This window comes from Galeopterus variegatus, unplaced genomic scaffold (assembly GCF_000696425.1).
Source record: "Galeopterus variegatus unplaced genomic scaffold, G_variegatus-3.0.2 Scaffold2429, whole genome shotgun sequence".
NCBI classification, from domain to species: Eukaryota; Metazoa; Chordata; class Mammalia; order Dermoptera; family Cynocephalidae; genus Galeopterus; species Galeopterus variegatus.
Genome location: NW_007728540.1, coordinates 26828 through 47004, shown reverse-complemented (window position 1 = coordinate 47004; position 20177 = coordinate 26828). Strand labels below are relative to the sequence as shown.

The 20177-nt window shown below is 42.8% G+C and overlaps 3 protein-coding genes across 4 annotated transcripts in view; all 3 read right to left on the bottom strand.

Moving 5' to 3' along the window:
* Positions 1-734: 734 nt before the first annotated feature.
* TNFRSF19 (tumor necrosis factor receptor superfamily, member 19) lies at positions 735-14182 on the bottom strand. Its single transcript, XM_008581668.1, has 6 exons — positions 14146-14182; positions 12535-12699; positions 11646-11771; positions 7618-7690; positions 6646-7024; positions 735-2560 (listed from the first exon to the last, which is right to left on the bottom strand). Exons 1-6 carry the CDS (start codon positions 14180-14182, stop codon positions 2552-2554), a joined length of 789 nt encoding a protein of 262 aa, XP_008579890.1. The 3' UTR covers positions 735-2551.
* A 2082-nt stretch (positions 14183-16264) lies between these two features.
* On the bottom strand, positions 16265-17348 carry LOC103597802 (histone H4). Of its 2 annotated transcripts, XM_008581662.1 has the most exons (2): positions 17326-17348; positions 16265-16628 (listed from the first exon to the last, which is right to left on the bottom strand). In XM_008581662.1, the coding sequence occupies exon 2, from the start codon at positions 16625-16627 to the stop codon at positions 16316-16318; it is 312 nt and encodes a 103-aa protein (XP_008579884.1). In that variant the 5' UTR covers position 16628; positions 17326-17348; the 3' UTR covers positions 16265-16315. The 2 variants fall into 2 exon arrangements, with proteins under 2 accessions (XP_008579884.1, XP_008579882.1); XM_008581660.1 differs by lacking the exon at positions 17326-17348 and having other exon boundaries at positions 16265-16629.
* A 2508-nt stretch (positions 17349-19856) lies between these two features.
* LOC103597806 (histone H2A type 1-E-like) overlaps positions 19857-20177 on the bottom strand; it is a 1597-nt gene continuing 1276 nt past the window's right edge. The window contains exon 2 of the mRNA XM_008581667.1: positions 19857-20174. Within this exon, the coding sequence (XP_008579889.1) occupies positions 19857-20174 (318 nt within the window). The remainder of the gene's footprint in view (positions 20175-20177) is intronic.

Here is a 20177-nt window from a genome sequence, read left to right as displayed (position 1 = left end):
CTCCACAAACACAAAGTTAGAAAACCCATGACTTTACTTGGTTGCTCTTGAAATCCTTGTCTCTTTCTTGTCCTTGAGCTTCGGCAGTGAGAAAAGCCACAGCTCTGCCCACTCGCCGTGCACAGTCCCCAGTGCAGATTTCCTGACAGCAGCACTCTAGCAGCTAAGGTACTGAGTGCTGTAGGATATTCCAATAATGCAAATTGGATTTTTTTCCTCAAGTGTTTACAAGAGTGTAAAATATAACATTATTTATGTTTCTAGAGCAGGTAGTGGTAAAATGTCTTCATCTGGACAAAAATAGCCCACGATTTTTCAAATGCAGTATCAAATGCAATCAATTTTCAATCCTAAGCATTTCTCTACTGATCAAAAGTGATGTTTCAGGAGTTTTTGCCAAAGTCTCTTTCCCATCAATCTGGCTTTCTCCAGCAAGTGTTTGTCTTTGAAGTTAATCAAGGCTCAACATATGGAAAATATATTCAGGTTACACAAGAGAACATAACCCTGACCTGCTTTGATCATCCCTCTGTCATAACAGAAATGATCAGGTTGGAAGCAGTGGCACACATATGTGAATTACAGAGAAGCCACTCAGAAAAGGCACTACATGCACTTTCATAGCTGTCCTGTGGTCAAATCCAAGATATTTTATATGAGCTTCCTAAAGGCAATTCTCATATGAGCTGGTGACTACCAAGGTTTAATAACTACTGGTTTAACGTAAAAAAAGGAAAAGAAAAAGTCAACCAATTATGACTAAGCGCTAGAGAGACGTGAACGATCACGGGTTACCATGAGACACCCTCACTTCCTATTTCAGGTAAAGGAATTGAGGTTGTAAGAAGGACCAGATACAGGCAAACTGGCAAGCACATATCAAAACTAAAAACCATGACTAGAGAAGAGGCCACAAGGAAGAGGGCTCATTGAATTTTACTGTCTCATAAGAGAGAAAACCATGGGCTAATGAGTGAGAAGATAAAAATGTCCTTGGAAAGATCAGTTTTAACATTCAGTTTAAACGTTAGCTAAAAGACACTGATTTGGGCAGGTCAATTCCAAAACAAAATACTAAGTGCATTCGAACATACTGATGTTCAAACGTCTATTTCTTTTTTAAGTGCAAATGTGACAGAGCAGTTAAAAGACAAAGGCCAGATCTGATCATGTATGATCAAGCAGAAAAAAAATAAATCCTGTTCAATTAAGTCTTCTTTAGGGCATGAAGATTAGGAGCCAATGAGCCATTCCCTGCTTCAAGACTGTATTGGGTTAATTTCTTTCTTAGCCCTAGGGACGACTCTAGTGAGTACATACCAAGGTGGTAGGGGATGGAATGTCTTAATAGAAGCATTATACTCTTAAATCCAGCATCATCTGGCTAAAGTAGGAGATTCTGTGCTAACTAATCTTACAAGATTGTTGGGAGCACAATGACAACCTGGTTAAACGACACTACAGGGCACTCATAGACTGTTCACAGAAACACTGCCTACAAACTGTGCTTTTTCTTCTGGTTCTGGTATGTACTGTATTCCCACTGAAGACTACTTCAGTAGTCAGGGACCCTGATGTGCTGTAATTTCTAAAGCCTTTAGTATAAGATACAATGTGGATAAAAGATCATTCTGTATATAAACACCACTTTTCTGTAAAAGAACTTCTGCATCTTTTAAGTCAGGCAAAGGGACAGATGTAACACATGCTTCCATGTCAACTAATTTTCACATAAATATGCTAATCTTTGCATGCAGGTCTCTAGGATATGTGCGCTAAGTGGTTTTTAACTGAGGGCGATGAGCCGCCCTTTTCCAACCAACAGTCCTAACCCAGCCTCTCTGGCTACCATCACTGCAGGTGTTATGAGACAAAGGCTGAGGTTAGAAGTGTAGACTCTGGAAAAGAGTTATTCTCCTCCAATTCCTAGTAAGGTCAGTTAACTTCATCTAACAAACCCAAGACTTAGGCAGGCAGTATGAAGTCAATTCTAACCATCTAAGCTAATCAGTTTCCATGATAAAGTGACTTTCTCAAATAGAAACATTCACTTTTGAACCTATTCTACGTAAACACTAGTGTAATTAATCTGGCATTGACTTTTAGTAGGATAACAGACTATATGCAATTATTTCTGAAAAGAAAATGTAAGTGAAAACTTATACTCTGGGTCTTCGGTCTTATAAAACCACATTCACCATGAAAATAAGCACTAATGCATTTCTGCTCCTTGTTAAATGTCTGCAATCTCAACCCATCAGTCTTTGAAGTCACTCTTGCAGCAGAGAAGCTTCTAGTTTAGGAAAGAGGCAAAATATCATGAGTCCGTCTGAAGTCTTTTCTTGTTATTTGTTGAGGTTTCAGCTTACAGCTGGTCTAGCTCAGAGGCCGCCAGTTGAAAGGCTTACACTGCTGTCAGTTTGGTTCAGATTTATTTTCCCCTGAGAAGCCGTGCAAGGTCTAGACTGTGCCCAGTCCATAAGCCTGATGTGGGGGTGCCTTTTTAGTTCCACGAACACACTTCCACTGCAGAAAGAAGCCAGTCAGTCCTTCAAGCCTCCTGAAACAGCAGCAGAGGGAAAGCTTTAAAAACAATACCGTCAAATTAAAGCTGCTAAATCTCTCACTGTAAAAGGTTATTATGAATAACTTTCACTAGTGGCATACATGAATTGAATAATGTACGGACAAGAAGCTCATTCAATGGTATTCAAATATCCAGACCCCATGTACTTTTGAGAATAAAATCAAGGATTTCATAAGAAATAGTCACCCAATATTTGTAGAGTACTTAAAAGATGATAATGTCACCATAGCAATCACACGTATCAACAAACAATTCTTTTGCTAATTTTCAACCTCATGCAGACATTTAACGCTTGTTTCTTTCATGCTCCTTCAAAGCAGTTGTAGGTAAAGAGTTCAGGATTCTTTATTCCCTTCTTTCAAAGAGCAAAGATGATTAATGAATATAGCAACGTTGTTTACTTGACAACTAGGTCTTTGAATTTAAAACTTCCATTAAACTATTGGAGAATGTTTGGAAGTCGTTTGGGAATGCGATTTCTCTTACAGTGGTCTGCCTGGAATCCTCACCATCTTCAGAGGGCAAATATCCTCAGCAAAGGGCCCCTTGACTCGTCCATATCACAAAGGGCACTGATCTCACCTCAGGAAGAGAAGAGGCATTGGCAAACTGTAAGTCAATCTTTAATTCATGCATTAACCCTTCACTAACTTATTCACCACTAATTTGGCATCAGTGACATATCAGATGAGTTTATGGAAAAAATTGTTTCCTAGGTCTGAGGAGATTATCTAGAAATAAAAGCTTTTGAAGTACTATCAGTAATAGGAGACAGTTTCATCAAATATGCTGACGAATTAACATGCTAATAATAAACACATTAACCCTTCTGTGGGAGGCAAATTATCCTTTATGCCAGTAAGGAAAATGTAGGGATTTCAGCCGACTGACAAAGGAGAACTCAGGTCCTCTCACATCTTTCTAACCTTCTTTCTGTTTGTTCAAGTTGACATTTAAAATCTGGCTTAAAACCATTATGCAAAGCTCTTCCTGTGAGTAAACAGGCTGGCTGCACTCTCCCAAATATCTCAGCAAGTGATGTCCCAAACATCTCAGTCTGTTCCCTTCCGGGAAGACGTGTACAGGGAAACTGATTGAGATGGAGCCGTGCTCTACAGAGGGCTCTCCCACCCGCGTGGCTCTATCCTGAACCGTAACAGTCATCAGATTCTGGGTGGTCTTGATCCACCCACAAGAAAACTAGCATACAAAAAATACAGTTTGCAGAAACAAATGCACCATGCATCAGAAATCAGTCTCACACCAAGGGAAGATGAAAGTACTGCTGTGGTCACGCTGCCCCTTACGCACCTCCCGACTAGAAGGGCAGTGCTCTCCTGACACAGGAACGAGCCCGTGGCCCTAAACACGGAGCCACGCTCACCACACACGGACTCCAGGAGTCGGCAAGACTGACTGGAAGCCGTGTGCTCGGCTTCATAATAGTGAGCTGCCGAAGTCACGTTCTTTATGACAAGGAAATGTGTTTTCTACCTTGGGAAACTAGCCTGTTAGGGGGAAACGTGAGTTCTTTTGAGAATTTAGTAGATTGAAAAAAAAAAAACAAAACTAGTTGAGTTAAACACTTGGCTGACCACTGAAATAAAGACAAGGAGCAAGACCCAAAGGTTTACAGCTGCTGTGTGAACAGTGGTTTTACATTCAATGGCATTCAAACACCCAGGACCCATGTAAGGGTCATTCACTGTATTTCACAGAGTCAGTAAATGCAACTGAACAGAAAGTGCTTTTCAGAATCTGGGAAAGATTGTATCTTAAAACAGGCTAAAAATATTACTGTTTTTAATTGTAGGGGGAAATGGAAATGGTTCACATTTTCACAATTCCTTTTCTGAATTCAGAATGTCATACTTAGATTTACCTAAATTATCTAATAAGATAACATATCTCGAGAAGTTAATAAAAAAAACTTTCGTTAATAAATTGTATCATACAACTTGACTGTAACATTTTCTCGTCAGATTCGCTTGAGATGTAACGACAACTTTCTTTTCAGAATGACTCGAGCTGAAAATATCTTTATGTAGATCATGATAATTACTTTGGTTTTGAAAAAGAATTAATGTGTCATTTTATGCCAATCTCATATACTAAAATCTGTTTCTAAAATTTTACATTCAAACGGCCATGACAATAGTGCTCATAAGCCTGACCCCACCCCCCAACAACACAAGCAGAAAAAGGTGAGGAATGGGCTGGTTCTGCCATGACTTGGTATCGAGATGTTTCCTTCCTCAGTCTCAAAAATTTACTTCACAAACTTGGAGACAAGCTATAAAATTAAGATGAGTGGCAATTCTATTTCCTGACAAGACCCTGAAGAACTGTCCCTAGTTAGCCAGTAGCACAATAATGCAAATGACTCAGACTGTCCCCCAAGAACAGGCGCACAGATGATGTGACAGAGGCAGGGGAGGTAGCCGTTAGACTCGCTGGCCAGGCATCAGTCAGTCCTCTGCTGCTGTGGGCGGGCTGTCCCTGCGTCTGTGTCCCCTCAGCTTGAGCCGTGCTCTGCTGGTGTGTGGGACCTGCTGCTGCTCTAGGCTGCTGAGGTTCTCAGCCCCTGAGTTTTGTGAGGCACAGTCCATTTTTGAGACTTACACCCAACTAGGCTAATGCTTAAGCTTCTCCTATTTACTATCCATGAAAGTTATACAAATCATGGGATGGCTTAAAAGCACACGATCAGTAAACAGTCTTTCCCAGCTGTAAGCAGATCTCAGAGGCATGCACTTTACGTTCTCAAAACTGCCTAATCTGTTTGTTTTTCCTCCCTTCACTTATCTTTTCTCCATTTCCCTCATTTTGAGAACAAAACCAACATTTTTCCCTCTAAAACCAACAGATGTTTTCTCTATAGAATTTTCTATAAATTCTGTAGAAAATATTTTTTTAATTGTTAAAAAAACAAGTACTGGCTGTCTAGTCAGCTCACTTGGGAAAGAGGTGCTGATAACACCAAGGTCAAGGATTCGGATCGTTATACTGGCCAGCTGCCAAAAAATAAAATTAAAAACAAGCACTACAGATTTAGATCAATACGTACCCTAAGGACTGATCTTAAAAGGAGCACAGCTGCATTCACGCTTTGACTTTCAACTGTTTCTGATACAAGGAGGCAGGGGTGCACATCTCATGGGAGTGCAGGCCCGCACAGCCAGGTGGGAGCAGCACAGCTCGGTCACAGCGCTTCCTCGACCCCAGAGGCCCTGATTTGGGGCAGGAAGGGAGAAGCTGCCAGAGCAACACTGTCCTGCAGGGCAGGGTCTCGCGGGACCCGGGAGCTGTGCTGTTGCTGTGACTCTGCCCTTTATACTCAAGGCTGACACCATTCTTCCAGAAGAACTTACACTAACCACATATGTGCTTCCTTTAAGGAAGTGTTGTTTAACGTTAAGTCAAATTCAGCAAAGGCCACGTCCTCACCTGGAGGAGAAGGCAGAGATAGTGCCCAGTTGTCCCTGACCCATCCCTGCCTCCAGCTTTGCAACATGCCAGGAAGCCTCACCCCTCTGCCACTGCCACCTCCAACAACCTGATTTTAATCCCTTCCGCCTGGGAGGGTCTTAGACCACAACCATCAAATCAAACTGATCAGTCAGAGCAGAGAGATCCAGAAAACAACAGTAAGAGGGAGCAGCTTTGGGAGACCTAACTTCTAATTAACTTGACAGTGAATAAATGCATTTAAGTATTGGGCATAAGAATATCACAGGAAAAAATGAAGGCGAGGAATTGCTTGCAAGATGCTCCCACAACTAACTCATCTCTCTCAGTCAGGGAAGGAGGACGGGGTGCTGGGCTAAGGAGTCGAATTTACAAAAAAAGAATAAAAGAATGCAGCAGTCCTTTATGGTCTTGTAGATTAGCTCTGTTTTAAAAAAAAAGACTCAATTTATTTTAAAACATACAAGAAATTTTGAAAGAGGAAAAAACCTCATGAGGTCCCCCCCAGTTTTCTGATGGGAATAGAGCTGCACTCCTGTCGTTCTAGCATAAGTCGAAGCTGGTTCACGCCGGGGTCAGTCATTCCTTACCTGGACATCACCACTGTCCTGACCTCGCTGCCATCTGGTAGCTGGTGCAGCCCGAGTTAGTGCCGGTGCTGTCAGTGTGTTGTCGTATCTACATAAATCAGTAGTTTCCGTCAAGTTTTCAGAATGAGCTTGAACTGAAACAGCTCCACCAACCAAATCCTGACTACTGTTTGAATCCAAAGAGGCTGAGCTTTCCTTTTCTGGACTGACAGAATTAACATCTTCTCCGGCAAGTTTAGGATAAGAGTCGCAAAAAGACACGTCGTCACCACCCGTGGGACTTTGCATCAGAGGCCAGGCGTCTGAAAACTCGCCACAGAAGGACCGCGAGAGGGACCGGAACGGAGTGGGCACGGTCTCCCCCGCTGGGCCTGCATTTCTGAACACACGTTCAAGAGGTCTTTACATATTCTATGAGAGAAGAAAACACTCCTGCAAAGCAGCTTTTCAGCTGTCATTTTAAGGCTTCTAGATGAAATGGCAATTTATTAAGTTAGAATTCTAGTGCTTCCTGTTAGAAACATGCCCAAGTCAAATTACTCCATTTACTTTAAAACTGAATTGTTACACTTACTTCTAATTAACATAGTTATATTAATCCAATGTCTAGAACATGCAGTTTCCTCGGTATTAACTGGGTTTTCTTGATTGCTGTTCTAAAATTTGATTGTAGTATGTCATGAGTACTTGACACGTTAAAAATTACAGATGAGAGAGGTGTCACAAATCATGAATATAAGACAAAACTAAAATTAATGGACAGTAAAGTATAAAGAACATTGTATTGGATATTAGCAACCTTGGGAGACCTACCTAATTCTTGCCAAAGAATTATCCCCCTCTAATATCAAGAATGTCATTAGTAATATTTAATAAGTAATGTCTCCATAGTTTCACATGGAAATTGGTAAGTTAGTAGAATGTATGTTTGCACAAGGAACATAAAATTATTGTTTCAAAGTGCCCAGTTACCTCTCCTGAAGAGTGGCCCGGCCGCTGCTGCAGGCCTCGTCACAGCACAGGGACGGGATCAGGTGGACAGGCCCTAGGGAAGCCGGCAGAGCTGTGAGGCACATGCTTTTCTCTGGGAACCTTGTCGTTAATACCAGTTCATTGTTTTTCTTGGAAACTTAGCTATATCCCTTTAGGAGACTTTTCTGGGGAAAAGAGGCATGAGGTTCTCTATTCTCTTGTCTTAAAAAATGATGAACCACTTATATGAGGTCCCTAGAGAAGTCACACTTGCAGAGACAGATGTAGAAGGGTGCGTACTGGGGCTGAGGAGGGAGGAACGGGGAGTCGTCATTTAATGGGGACAGAGTTTCAGTTGGGGACGATGAACACAGCTCGGGAGACGGACGGTGGTGACGGGTGCTCCGCAGTGAGAGTGTACTTAATGCCACGGAACTGCACACTGAAAATGGTGAGGACGGTCAGTGTTATGTTATGTGTGTTTTATCACAATAAAAACGATGAAAAGTAATACTGCAGTCTGCGAGGGGGCATGTGGCACGAGACGCCTGTGCACTGCTGTGCAGACGAGTGACAGTGCAGACGCTGTTGCGTGGTCCAGCGATACGGACAGAGCGTGGACATGTTCACACGCTTTAGTCAACGCACACACAAACACACGGTTGTTTTCCTTGCTAGGAATGTAACTTTAGGATTAAGTAGATGTGCGCACACAGCTTTACAAGCCATAATGTTCACGGAAGAAGCATATCTTTTTGGTTACAAAGATAATACAAGATTATTGAAGAAAAATTTTAAAATATAAAGTGAGAGATTAGATAAAATTTAAAAATAAATCTTACCCAATCCTACAAACTGGAAATAAACACGGTCAACATTTTGGTGAACAGCTTTCTAGACTTCTAGCTCTCTCTCTATATATATGTGGGGGTCTTCAAAAAGTTCATGGAAAGATGAACCTTCTGAAGACCTTTCATACATCAATAATTCTGATTTTTTAAAACCATAAACATACTAAAGCACACAGACACATAGACACACAAACGAGAAAAAGCCTTGGAGAAATTGTACATTTACACATATGCATATGTTCATATGTGTATCCAAACTTTTCATGAGGAATATCTCTTTACTTTTATGAGCAAGAAAAAAATATTGTGAAACAAATATCTCTCTTTCTGAAATGAATGTCAAATACTAAGCTGTAAGTGCAAACCGGTGTTAGGCGGGACGGAAGCCCAGAACGCTCTCTCAAAGCCAGGCCTGCGGCTGGTGCCATCTGAGTGGCTGCTGCTGTCACTGTGGCGAACTCGCCTGATTGCCAGGTGACTCAACGAGCCTATGCTGTGCTCGCTATAGGACATTTCAAAATTATTTAATAGCAAAGCACTCCCACTCCTTGTGGAAATGGCTAATTCTAGCGAAAGTTCAAGATGAGCCTGGAACTTCTTTTTGTGCCAGAAAGTAAGAGAGAGCTAAAAGAATAATGAGGACAGGTCACCACGGCACAGGAGCCAGCCTGAAGGGATGTCCATTGGCCAAACCTAGGAGAATCTGAGCATCAAAATGAACAATGATTCCAAAGGATTGTAACCATTGAACAGGCCCACGAGTCTAAACTAATCAAAGTAAATAAATGAATCATAAGGAGGGGAAGTTCCTCTTACATAGGAGGCCAGCCAGCAAATGTGGAGGACGATGGGACTGGAAAAGCAGCATTTGTGAACCACCCAAGTAATGACTGATTCAGGGAAGAATTACCAGAGCACGCTAAACTACCAGGTGAAAGTTTGGGGAGTAACAGGATATTTATATGGTCTTAAAGTATCTCCCCACAAAATAGTTATTAATTACAAAGAAAATAACAATTATTTCCAGTGGAGAAACCTGGCAGATACCAGCTTAATTACTAAGTGACTAAAGTTAACCTGACCAGGCACAGGACAGACGGACACCTGTGACTCCTGATACGGGGCACTGAGAAGGACACAGCATATCCTCTGCAGTCTTTCTGAATCTAATCCTGAGAGATCATCGGACAAACCCAAACTGAGGTCACCCTACAAAATTACTGGCCTGCACTTTTCAAAAATATCACTGTCATGAAGCACAAAGAAAGGTTAAGGAACTATTCCAGATTAAGAGGTCAAAGAGATTTAGCTAAATTTGGCAACAGTGTTATCTGGGATTTTCCTCTGCAGTGAAGAACGTTATTGGGACAATTAAGAAAATCTGAATATGTGCTATAGATTACATAATAGCATTGAATTAATACTAATTTCCTGATTTTAATAATCATGCTGTTGTTAGGTAAGAGAATGTTCTTGTTCTTAAGAAACAAAGACAAAAGTATTAAAAAAGGACGTCGTATCTGCAACTGATTTTTAAATGGCAAATGAAAAAAAGAAGTGTGCATATTTATACCATACTGGGGGGCGGGAGAAATGAGGCAAGTGTGGAGTGAGATAAAATGTCAGTTTTGGGGGAATCCGCGTAAAGGACATGCGGGGATTCTTCGTCCTACTCTCTCAACATTTCTGTAAGTCTGAAATATGTCAAAACAAAAAGTTGAAAGAACAAAAAGGCACTGCCATTAGGGAGGAAGTGCTTGAGATGACCAGCTGCGCTGGACTCGGTGTTGGCGTGGGTGGTCTCTCCAGCCTGCATTCTGCTAGGGGGACTGCAACGAAGCCATCTGCACGTTTAATCTTCCTTTCCAGATCAAAGTAAAGATGAGGCAGCATTTGCACAAAGCTGTATTTTGTTACATTTAAAATTAGAGTTCATCTCTCAAGAAATTATTCCTGTTCACTGTGATTCTAATACCAGTGTCCATGGTGCTTGGGGAGCATATGGGGATCCCACAGTTACTGTCAATAGCTGTCTACGAGTCTATTATTTATGCAGGCAAAGGCAAAACTAGATCCATATATGCCACAGAAAGTCTTGTGTTTTGTTCTTTTTTTTTTCCTTTTTGTCTTTTTTTGTGTCCGGCAACGGATTGCAACCCTCGGTGTTGCGCCCGCACCTTGCTCAGCCAGTGAGTGGGAACCGGTCTGTATGTGGGATCCGAACCCTCGGCGGGAGCGCCGCCGTGCTCCCAAGCGGCGCACTGTAGCAGTGCGCCACCGGGCCGGCCCTTGTGTTTTGTTCTTAACCCATTCCTAAAATAAAAGATACTAATGATCAGTAGAAAAAGAATTATGTTGGAAACGTCTTATTCCAAATTTGCTATACAAGATTGGAAAAGTGAATCCTGCAATTTCTTGAAATGGAAGATTGTATGGTTCCAAGAGAATGAGTCAATCTAACTGGGATATGTTTAAATTAAAGCAAAGACTGGTCCGAGGAACAGAGTGGTGCCACTGGCACTGCACTCAGAAATGGGAAGTGACAGGACAGCATGGAGCAAGGGCCGGCTTCGGCAGAAGGTTGTTCGCCATGTATGATTTTAATAGGGGGTGGTGTGGAGTGAGGTGTGGAGTGTGGAAACCTCGTACTTAATGCATACAAGTAAGTGGCCAAGAGAGCTGGTGTTACCTTTGCCCGCATTTGCCCAAGTGAGAGAGTGATTTCCACTGGAATGACTTTCCTAAACTTTCACTTCCATCAATAATCCAAGAGGCAACTGTGGTTTGTGGAAAACCTGGTCATGGGCCTCTCACCTCCCTCTTCTTTAAGAAATTTTAAAAACCCAAAACGTTACAATAGACACATCAACGTTCAGTTTGAATCAATCAGACAGCAAAGGATACAAACGCCTACTCTACAAAAGGTAATTTTAAAGCAACAGACTCAAAACAAGAACAGCAAACTTGCCTAAAAAGTTGCTGAAAAATTCTCAAAATTCTAACAAGATGCTTATTTTCTTTTTAATGCTGAAGAGACTCAAAACACCCCAGTCAACAGGGAACATCGGAGAATAATTAGCAAGACTAGCTTTAACTAGGAAACTGAGCCCCGCAGCCTCGCTGGGAGAGAACGTGAGCATTTCCCTGCAGTTTCTCTCTGTGCCCTCCCCTGCTTACCGCAGTTCTGGGCCAGGTCTCGGTGGCATTGGTGGCATGCTCTGTGAGCACAGTTGCTGAGCGGAGGTCTGTCAAAACACGACAGCTCAGAACCATTGTACTGAATGTCCTGTGATCTCAGAGACCCTGGACGAGGGAAGGAGAACTGTGTCAGCGAACACGATTTCCTCTGTAGGGGAGCCCTGCTAACATCGTAATGCAGACTGGTACATTCTAGCTGCTGTGTTTTTAAAGGAAAAGTCAGCCATCATTCAAATGTTTGATCATTTCTTCTTACACGAAAGCACAAATATAAAATACAGTCATCTCTCAGTATCCGTGGGGCATTGGTTCCGGGAATCCTGCAGATACCAAAATCCTCGGGTGCTGAAGTCCCTGATATGAGATGGTCTAGTATTTGCATTTAATCTGCACAATCCTTCCGTAGACTTTAAAATATCTCTAGATTACTTATTCCCAATATATTGCAAATGCTATGTAAACAGGTGTTGTACTGTACTGTTTAGGAAATAATGACAAGAAAAAGACTGTACCTCTTCAGTACAGAGGCAACTTTTTCTCCCCGAATATTTTCAATCTGTGGTTGGTGGATCCACAGATGTGGAACTCACGGATACAGAGGGCCGACGGCAATTTGTTACAAAAATTCAAGATTTAGCGTTCTTATGTTACCAGAACTTAGGGTGACTTTTATTTTTGCCCAGTGGCATGGGGACTTTACGGCCTTGCCAGTGTCCTGATGGTGTCATGCCATCCTGGCAAGGTCTACTCCATGTGGCCTCTACTCTTTAGCAGCTCGGTGATGCCACGTCTCGTGGAACACCTGCATGACAATCACTGTACATGCACTCCACCAAATGCTGAGAAACACGACAAGCTCGAAACTTACAGCTGGGTTTTTTCTCCATGAACTGCCTCTTACAGTAGATGACACAGAGGATGAGTAGGGCCAGCAGGACAGTGGCCAGAGCGCTGCAGATGACGGCTGCCAGAGCTGTGTCCCGCGGGCTGGATGCTGTGGACGCGATCTTCACGAGGTTGACCTTGCTGGTACCTGAAAACCACAGGAGTGGGGTCAGCACACTCTGAACAACCCAGGGGACGCAACGCTTGCACCCACACCGGCAGGCACAGTTGGCAATGGCCCCCACGCGACATAAATAAAGCACGAGAAAATCAGTGCAAGCTATTTTAAGATGGCTCGAGCAGCCCTCCCCTTAGATTTTTTAACGCTACGTCCACACCCTGCACCCCAAAAAGTACTGGATGCGCCTCTCCTCGGTTCCCACAACAGGACAGACACAGCCCTCAACACACTGTGTAGCAGAGATCTGCCTTCAGGTCCACTGGGACAGGGCTCTTTGTGAGCTGGGATCCTTCGTCACCTTTGTCTCTGTATCCCCAGTACTTGGCAGTGTTTGGCATGTGGTAGGTACTTAAAATTTCTTATTGAATTGGAATTAGACTACCTACATTTTTAAGCAGACTGAACTAAAAGTAGGGTTTTGGGGACAACTTTAGGGAAAAACAAGGAGTTGGATCATTTACAACCTTATAGTAGGCCCCCAGTTTCTGAGACAGCAAGCATTTCTGAATTCTGAATTAAGTTAGCTGTTAACTTACTGAAAAACATCTACGTTCTGGAGAACAGACTACACTCTAGCGGGGCAGGGGTAGTAGCGTGCGAAGAAAGTCAAGAATGGGTGCTATTTTAGAGGGCGGTGCTGTCTTGTGTTAAGGGCAGGTTCTGGAATGCCACAGCTCCACAACCTCCACAAGTGTGACTTTGAGCCACTGACATGATCCCTCCGAGTCCCAAGCCCACATCTGTTCAGATGGACAGTGCCTGCCCGGCTGCCTGTCCAGAGGATGAAATAAATGGCTTATCATGGAAAGTACTTAGGGTGGGGCGCGCACCTAGTTCTATAGGGTCATTAGCTATTGTGGTGATAATGACCATAATTAGCATTTTAATTATCCTTAGGGTGTGGGGATGCACATACATTAAAATCAGACATCTATAGTCAGTGGAATGACAGCATATCCTAATTAACCCCGGATGAGTCTGAGAGAGAAATGAGGTTGAGGGGCCATAAGATCTAAACAGAGGGACAGTCGCCTTCTCTACCCCGGGAAAGGCCCGGTGAGCCGCTGCCGTCGCGGGAGCCCTTCCCTCTCCTGGGGCCACTCCTGCCCAGTGGTGCCCGACAGAAGTGTCACATGCACCTCACACGCAATTTTAAGTCATCTAGAAATCACATTACAAAAGTAAAAAGAAACAGGTAAAATTAACTTTCATCTATTTTACTTAATCAATATATCTTCACATATTGCATTTCAGCATGTATTCAATATGAAAACTATTAATGACCTATTTTGCATTCTCTATTTTGCACTAAAATTTCAAAATCCAGTGTGATTTTATAGGGACAGCCCATCTCATCTCAGTTGGGATTAGCCACCCCTCAAGTGCTCGGCAGCCGCATGTGGCAGCAGCTACCGTAACAGACACTGAGCTCTAGAGAGGAGAGGCTCATGGCTACGTTTGTACAAGACGGCGCCTACGTGCAAACCCGCTTGTCATCGGGTGCCTTTTTCCTAGTCTCTGGTCCCCCCATGCCCAGTAAGATTGGTCTCCACTGTATGTCACTGGAGGCTAAAACCAGAGAGAAACATTTGGGTTAATATTATTGAATCATAAAAGTAAGACAGCAGGATCTTGAAGCACAAGTCTTGGTATTTCCAGTCTCAGTGATTCTGGGCTACACAGATGTTTCTTATTGTCACCTGGGAAGGCACATAAGCTGTATGTCTTGGGCTTGGATAAATAGGGATCATAATCCAATCACACGTTGTAAAGGACATTTAATTGTAAACATGTTTAATATTCATAAAATGTATTTCATCACTTCTACAGCTATACAGAAATACTGCAATAATCAAATAGCACATACTAAATATTCACCACACAGCAAGTTAGACGAATTACCCCCCTGATAGAGATTAAATCTAAATCTGAAACAGCCTCTGTCAGTGGCAGATTCACAGAAGGATGCATGAACACAGACACAGCTGTGCAAACACTGGCAAATAAATAACTGAATAGCAACTTATGTCCTGTGCATGTTAAGACAGCAGGCCACGCTGAAGGGGAGGTGACGTGGAAAAGCAGGCATTATCTATTTGGATGAAACGGGGAGGTGGTGGGAAACTGCCATGTCACCCACATCTGTGAGAAGCGCTGTTTGCTCCAGAGTGAGGTCCGTTCCCTCTGCCCCACGCAGCCCCATTCTGTGGAGCTTCAGCAATAGCTGTCGTCAGAGTGAGGCATGGTACAGGATCCCAGCGTAAGATCTCGGAATTCCCGTGTTGTAACTATTATGTTAAGCTCATTATCTGATATAGCATTGGATGTTCAGAGAAAACCTAGTAAGAATAGGGATTTCAGGTTAAAGTAGTAGCATGATTAGAGTCCTTTAAGTTCTTATTGTTTAAAATCCTTCCAAAATATCCTAGTCAACTTATTTGCCTTAATGTAAAAGGAACTGTCTCTGACTTATAAATGGGTTAAAATGTCTCCAAATTGGGAATATTATTTTTTTTTTTTTTTTNCACTCCTAGTACGTAACTAGAGAACACACAGTTGTGTACAACAATGCCCATTGCAGCGTTGTTTGAGGGGTAAAAAATAAAACAATTCAAATCTCCATCAACAGAGAAATATATACATCATGTACTGACGTATTAGAAACCTTGATTAACAGTGAAAATAAACTAGAACTGTACATTGCAACACGGATATTTCAAAAGCAAATGTTTCATAAAGATATGCATAAAATATATTTTTACGAAAAGTTTTTAAAACGTGTAAAATGATACTACATATTGATTAGGGTTATGTGCATCTTTTAAAGTTAGGAAATAAAAAGCATGGGACCAGTAAATACCAAAATCAGGCTACTAGTTAATTCTGGGGTCTGGAAGGAGGGCTATGCTATCGGGAATAGACACACGGAGGGATTGCTGAATGGGCGGTGTGGTGTCCATTAGCTTCTTTTGTATACTTGATGTATTTTAGTATTCTAAAAACGTAAATCTAAGAAAGGAGGTAAATACACCGTGTTATCAAGAATTTACTACTGTTAAACAGCCGGGGTAGTAAAACAGACGGGATTCTAAAAGAAAGGAACAAGCGTGTTTTCCACGACCCCTGGGTAGAGGTCTCTGCACAACTTTCCCTGCAGCCACCACAAAGCTTTCCTCGAGTTTCCTACAGTTAATGGAACGTATTCCTTTCTCAGACCCCTCACTGTTTCTGAGACATTAAGGAATAGTCGAAGGACCCGAGGGAAGTTAGTGTTGGGCCGGGCTCTGATTTAGATCCTAAGAATGTTGACTCTCACTTTTGATAAAATTAACGACCAAGAACAGGCTGCAAGCAGCTCCAACCCTCCGCGAGGTACTGGCCTCTGCTCTGTCCCCTGCTCCTAAAATCTCAGCCCACCGCTACCTGTTATAATAGTCGCTATTTCAACATCCCAAGCTAACCTGTTCACAGCAATGAAGAATTCAGTAGATTACATGCAGGTAGTCATTTAAGCTCTTTTGTTGATAGCTTGGGGGCCCTAAAAAGGGCCTTTTTAGTAAATGACAGGGCCTCAAAGTGCTATTTAGCCGCCGAAGCCGTAGAGGGTGCGTCCCTGGCGCTTGAGCGCGTAGACCACGTCCATGGCGGTGACAGTCTTGCGCTTGGCGTGCTCCGTGTAGGTGACGGCGTCGCGGATCACGTTCTCCAGGAACACCTTGAGGACCCCGCGGGTCTCCTCGTAGATGAGGCCGGAGATGCGCTTGACGCCGCCGCGGCGGGCCAGGCGCCGGATGGCGGGCTTGGTGATGCCCTGGATGTTGTCGCGCAGGACCTTGCGGTGGCGCTTAGCGCCCCCTTTTCCCAGACCCTTGCCTCCTTTACCGCGGCCAGACATTCTCAATAAGTCACAGAGGAAAACCGTGCTGCCAGTAGTAGCAGCTTCCTTTTATATGTAAACTATGCGGACCAGATTGAAAACCGAAAGAGCTGTGGCGGGAAGTACCTCTGTGTTAGGGGAGGGGACCTAAAAGGCAAACAAGTCTGCTGGGCTATACTCCCTTTTGTTCTCTTTCAGTTCTTTTCAATCCTCAAGGCCTAGTCTATTTTCCTCCTCCTTTTTTTTCATTCAAAATGATTTCTGCCCCATCCTCATTAAACAAAATTTTAACATTGTAGAAGATTCATCGAAAATTAAAAATAATAAAATACTGTTTTTAACTATGTATGTATACACGTATTGTCTTTCTGGAATACTATTTGCATAAGACTGCTATTTTGTAACATTTTTCTCCATAATCTAGGATGGACTAATGAAATCCAGAATTTTAGGATCTTTTAGGTATATTGCTAAGTTCTCTTCCACCAAAAGTGTACCTGTGTTCATTTCCAACAGCAGTTCCTATTATGCCTACAACCTTACTAATGCAGGATAGAATCATTTACAAAAAATCTAACTGTAATAATTTGAATTTGATTTCATGTATAGAGAGTTAACTTTTTAGAAAGTTAACCATCTGGTTAATCAGTGCAATATATTAAATATTTCCCCCACTGATTTGAGGAACTTAATTTATCATATGTTGAATATTTCACTTAAAATTACTTCTTGAGTTTCTATTGTTTCACTGATCAGTCTATGTCTAATGCTAAAAAATTTTCAGATAGGAAGAGGAGGTGTAGGGGCAAGGGAAACTTCCCCTTCAACCCGCTAAAGGTTCTCTGAAAAATCATCTGATAGAGATTAATACAAAGAAAAAGGCATAACAAATTTTATTATTTCAACATGCTGGGAGGGGAAAATGCATGGCAGAATCACAAGAGAGTACTGTCCCAATTTCCCATAGGGTACAGATTATTATATACCAGTCTTCATAGGAAAGGGGGAAATAGGGGATGTTGGAGTAAATGATTTTTAGAGGGGCTCAGTGGGCTGCAGAACATGCAATTGGCCCAGACAATGACTAGTAAATAATTTTCTTCAAAATATCGAACGGGATCAAAATAGAAGACAATAGTCTGTGACGAGAGTTAGTCCAGGTGTGTTGACAGACTCCAGTCTTCTTTCCTATGATATGAGTTAAATTAGTAGAATCTCAGTTAAAGGACCAGAGGTAATTATCGTTTTCTTTGGTGGGTCCAGACTTCAGGCAGATAAGGGAACAGCTTCATCCTGTGCTTTGAAAACTGACAGAGGAATGACAGACGAGGGGGTGAAGGGGAAGGTCAGAGAGACTTCTAGGCTTCTTTATTTCCGTATGTAGAAGCATCATATTTTGTGATAACTTTCTGCACCCCAACAGAGGTTTCAGGGAAAAAATAATTAAGTTGAAAAGAAATGGGGTAGATCGACCAAACTATAGAGCAAGGGTTTTCAGCATAAGATTCATATATGCTACAATACCCCTAAGGATAAAATTCAGTGGTTAAGTGGCTGTGGTGGTGGGGAGGGGGAAGTCCATGAGTTTGGATAGGGAATTTTAATTAACCTTTAACTAAATTATAGCTTTCCATTTTATCATGAATTTAGGCCACAAACCTCAGTACTTGTTACTTTGTTACCCAAAAGAAATTACATGTTTCATTTCTCATTAGACTTGCTCAATTATCTTGAAACATTTATATGTATCTAATTATTAATGGAAGTTATTAGGTTCACCAAAAGATATTATGTAATGTGTTCATTATATAAGCATATATCACTATCAAATTTATTTTTAAAAATGCTTTGATAACTAATTTAATAAAATTGTGTGTTTTTTGTTTTTGTTTTTATTTTTTGCACTTCATACACTTAAAACATCATTCTGTAAACATTTTCCATGTCACCAGACAGCCAAAGGTGTCCATAATATACAAGAAAAGTTAAGAATTTTATTTCTTTTTTAAAGATTACATCAGAGTTCTGTGAGCGAGGGTGGGAAGCAAAATTCTGCAAACTGGGCAAGGAAAAAGATTGACAAGGGTATTCCTTATTTGCTTACAACAACGAAGTTATTTGCCATGACACATTAAATAATCCTCCTCCACAGATAAACATCAGCCTTACTAGGAGGCCTTGGTTTCTGACAGGAGCTCAACATACTGTACTTTTCCAACATTCATAAACAGCCCTTTGTCAAACCACATCATAATTCCTTTCCCCACACAGACGCTTAAGTCTGTGAGGTAAGGGTTTTAACAGTCTGTGTGACTAGGAACCATTTACATATCAAAGGCAATAGTTACGGGAAACACTTCCTTAAACTTCTTGGTTCTAAGTTCTGAGGGAGGCAACAAGATTTCAGGCGTTTCCCCAATATGAAAGCCTTTCTTGGGCTCTAGGATGATGTCACGCCTACAGATATCATCTCATTACTCATTTCATTTTAGGGGCATATATTTTGCAACTTGGTGGGGAGTGGGGTACTGAGAATGATTTACAGCGCATCTGTCAGGGAAAATGTGTGTAGCTCTGATGGAGCCTCTGGGGAGTGTACTGTCGTGTCACAAAGCTCTCCGTTGATCTGTGGGCGAGCTGGACGGCTCTGGGCAACATGGTGACTCCCTTGGCACGGTGCACAGGTTGATGTCCTCGAAGAGCCCGCCAGGTAGTTTCACGCCTCCTGCGGCGCCAGCGCCGTCCACTCTCGAGATCTCGCTGGAACAGCAGCTCTCGGATCAGCAGCTCGGTGAACTTCTGGTAGCTGCGGATCCGGTGCAGGGCCCCGGTGCCAGGTCGGTAGCGGTGGGGCTCTCTTACGCCGCCCGTGACCCGTGTGGTGAAGCGACGTGCTGCACTCTCTGCTAAATTGGAGCCAGGGCAATACTCCTTTCCTACCAAACTGTTTCAGAAAGTGATGAAGCTAATGGCAGGCCGTGAACACAGTAACTGGGTTGATAATTAAACAGTGGCCTAGAAGGTCTGCTCACGATAATGAAATTTTGCAAATGTCAACATCTTCCCTGTTTTTTCTGAACCTGAGGTATTCGCCACAAATTGCCTTTAACCCCGACTGCTTTTCGTTTCTCATTCTTTTCCCCCTCCAATAAAGCAAGTGTTAAGTTCTTTCCGAGAAAATATGGGTGGCCCTGAAAAGAGCCTTTGGTTTACACTCTTTAAGAGTTGCTGCAATTAACCCAGGTTGCTACTTGCCCTTGGCCTTGTGGTGACTCTCGGTCTTCTTGGGCAGCAGCACGGCCTGGATGTTGGGCAGGACGCCGCCCTGAGCGATGGTGACTTTACCCAGCAGCTTGTTGAGCTCCTCGTCGTTGCGGATGGCCAGCTGCAGGTGGCGCGGGATGATGCGCGTCTTCTTGTTGTCGCGGGCCGCGTTGCCCGCCAGCTCCAGGATCTCGGCGGTCAGATACTCCAGCACCGCCGCCAGGTACACCGGCGCGCCGGCTCCCACCCGCTCGGCGTAGTTGCCCTTGCGGAGCAGGCGGTGCACACGGCCCACGGGGAACTG